Here is a 3,522-nt window from a genome sequence, read left to right as displayed (position 1 = left end):
AAATAACAAACAGATGCCTTCACATTCAAGTTCTTGCATATTTTTATAATTAATTTTGAAATTATCATTTCTCCCTTTCCTCATTCCAAATCCCATATATCTCATTTATTTTTCCTAACCCTTGGTCTCTTTTTCTTTAAATGCATATATATGTGTGTGTGTGTGTATGTGTGTGTGTGTGTGTGTGTGTGTGTATGAATGTCATTTGTTCAGTCTATATAATGCTATATATATATGCATATATATGTGATAATTTAAAAATAACTAAAAAACATGAGTGTGTTTTATAGTGTAAGTAGGTAATATATAAACGATAATGAATTGTGTTGATGTATTATTAAAAAAGAAATATGGACACGAATAAGACATTCAAACTGTAGAAATACTCTATATTTAGTGCAGTTTTCTGAGGATTTACTAGTAAGACAGTATGTATGTCAATTTCTCTTTCAGTTATTAGAATATGTAACCTACATCATTCATTTGCAGTTAAATTATTACACCAAAATAGCTATCGATAGTATGGATATTGTAAAGCACATAGATATTGTTAGGACTGTAATTCATGACAGACTAACATATTTGTGCATTCATTCATTCAAATGTAGAAGAATTATTCCATCATAACTTATTTTTTATGAATATGGTTCTAGAAGTACAGAACAAAGATAAATATCTACAACTATGTTAATACAAAGTAAATAATTTTCCATTACCTATAATGCATTACCAATAACCTTCAACACAGCATATATCTGTATAGAGAGAAGATAAACACATTAAAATTTTTATTGAGAAATGTTTTAATAGGTATAGATCACTGAAGATGGATGATTTTTCACATATTTTTATAAAAAATGTAAAACATAATACCTGAGTGCAAAATATACGTATGTGGGGAGTGATTACATTCTCAAAACAAGCATGAATAAATGTATTTCTCTAAAACTGCATTTCACTTTGCACTACAAAAGGACAAAATTGATTAGTAATATGCTTTAAAAAATAATTTCCTAAGAGCTGAAATCACCTCCTTGTTCCTCAGGCTGTATATCAGTGGATTGAACATGGGAGTCACAATAGTGTAGAACAGAGAGAGCAGTTTGTCAGTTCCAGGAGAATGCATGGACTTTGGTCTCAAATAGGTAACTGTAGCAGATCCATAAAACAACACCACCACCAGCAGGTGCGAAGAACATGTGGAGAAGGCTTTTGCCCGCCCTTTGGCTGTTGGCAACCTCAGGATGGTGGCAATGATTTTGCTGTAGGATGTAAGCACCAGAATAAAGGGGAAAGCAGCGACCGCCATAACAACCACATAGACAGACAGTTCATGCACTGAAGTGTCCCCACAAGCCAGCTTGAGAATTGGTGGTATGTCACAGAAGAAGTGGTTGATTTTGTAAGAATTACAAAAATGCATAGAGAATATCTGACAGGTTTGTCCAACCTGGATTGGGATACCTCCAAGCCAGGAGCCTGCTGCCAGTTGTGTGCATTTCGATGGATTCATGACCATAGGATAGAGCAGAGGGTGGCAGATGGCGATATAGCGGTCATAAGACATAACAGCCAGAAGCAAACTTTCAGTAGTTCCAAAAATAAGGAAGAAGCACATTTGCGTGGCACAGGACATCAAGGAAATGTGTCTGTCCTGTGTTTCAATGTTGAAGAGAATCCTTGGGACAGTAACTGATACGTAACAGATTTCCAGAGAGGAAAAGTTTGCCAGAAAAAAATACATAGGTTTCTGTAATGCTTGCTCCATACTGATTATTACTATTATAAGGAAATTACCCATCAGGATAATTAAATAAACTACAGAAAACACTGTAAATAAAGACCCTTGGAGGTTGGGAAGATCAGAAAATCCTATGAGCACAAATTGCATCACTGTGGAAATATTGTCTATGGCCTCAAGCTCTTGATATTCCACCTGTGGAAAATGTTAAATCACACATACATGTGGGATGGGAGGCTGGGAGAGGAGTAATCAGGAAATGGAATATCATTTGAGTTGTAAACAAATGAAGTGATTAATAAAAAATATACACCACTTCTGTTTTTAGTCTATCTAGTATTATGTATACTTTCTGAGAGTACACATATTAGATTTTTCTCCTTTGTAATAATGAAAAGTTTAAACTCCATTGCTTTAAAACTATAATTAAATTTATTTTTAAATTAATAAATGACCATAGAGAATTTGGTCTTTTAAGAGTCTGAGACATTTATTATGTATTTACATGTGAGATATACATTATTTTATATTGTATAATTTGTTTGTCCTTCCAAACTCTGAAAATATTTCCTATAGTTTTCGTGTGGTTATTCCAATGTGTTTTCTAGTTTTGTGTACTGTGCAATCTTTGGAATTTTAATACTAAAAATAAAACTATAGTATCAAGTGTCAAAGAATATTACTTATTTCAAAATTGAGTTTTTCTTCCCATGTAAGTTGAGGAAATCAGCAGGCATAAATTTTGTTTAAACTTTACTTTAGGGAGTGCATATCTCAATTGTCTTAAATCATTTACCCTCTCATTGCCCTATCATCAGATATTTGCCAGTCAGTGTTATCAGTGTTTGTGCTTATGTGTCTGCGTGTGTCTGTGCACATATTTCTATTCATTTTTATCTTTATTTTTTATTTCTTATTCTTAATATTTATGAAAAATTCAATCATCACTATAATTAACCTTAACACCAAAGTGCCTATTTCATCTGTAGAGTCCCCACAAAACATACAATTATTTGTAAGTGAAAGGTTATGACCTAGATCATTTGTACACTAACACATCACATATATTTGTCTGTTCTCATGCTCATACAATGTTTTGGCGTACAGCTATGAATGTAATTTTTTTGTACACAGTATATCATGTATTTTTTTGGTATTAACTACCTTGTGTTCCTATTATGTTGTGCCAAATAGGAAACCAAAATAAGTTGCTCACTGTAAGGAGAGACCACACTTGTAAGTGGACAATGATAAACAAATATATTTCAACTCATAATAAAAATGAACTTAATTTTGTTTTGAAAATATTCTAGAAAAGTAGTGAATTATTTAAATTTTCTAAATATTCTAGATTTATAATTTTAATTAGAAAATGATGGTACATATTTTAAAAATTCTGCAATGTGTTCTCACAATGCTAATGGTAGAGAATGGCAGAGACTGGGAGACTGTGGGTCATGTACAAACGAAGCTAGAATGAAAATGGATATAAAACAATGTTTGGCTTAGAAAAACATGTCCACTTCAATTAGGCAGCAGAGAATTCAATTTATATTGTGTTACTATCAAAAATCTTTGACAGTGCTTTTTATTTACATAGTCACCATAAGGAAATATGCATAGTTTTGAAGACAATTTATCATGAGTATTACTCAAGGAATCAAATCTATTTTTTGTTACTCTAGAGCTCATACAGTTTTAAATTATCAGAAAAAAAGCAAGGATGCATCAGCAAAGCTATAAGTAGACACCCTCATAGGAAATCTGATAAGTGAGTTGCT

At 32.2% G+C, this 3,522-nt stretch overlaps 1 protein-coding gene across 1 annotated transcript; it reads right to left on the bottom strand.

Moving 5' to 3' along the window:
• Window positions 1-985: 985 nt before the first annotated feature.
• On the bottom strand, window positions 986-1,933 carry LOC116900370 (olfactory receptor 10AG1-like). Its single transcript, XM_032902119.1, has one exon. The coding sequence runs from the start codon at window positions 1,889-1,891 to the stop codon at window positions 986-988; it is 906 nt and encodes a 301-aa protein (XP_032758010.1). The 5' UTR covers window positions 1,892-1,933.
• Between the last annotated feature and the right edge of the window lie 1,589 nt (window positions 1,934-3,522).

Source organism: Rattus rattus, chromosome 5, assembly GCF_011064425.1.
Source record: "Rattus rattus isolate New Zealand chromosome 5, Rrattus_CSIRO_v1, whole genome shotgun sequence".
Classification (NCBI taxonomy): Eukaryota; Metazoa; Chordata; class Mammalia; order Rodentia; family Muridae; genus Rattus; species Rattus rattus.
Note: the sequence above shows the minus strand (reverse complement) of the source record. Positions and strands in the feature narration are given on the sequence as shown.

Excerpts from the sequence above, each read along its gene's own strand:
- LOC116900370 (XM_032902119.1), bottom strand. The coding sequence starts at position 1,891 with ATGCAATTTGTGCTCATAGGATTTTCTGATCTTCCCAACCTCCAAGGG.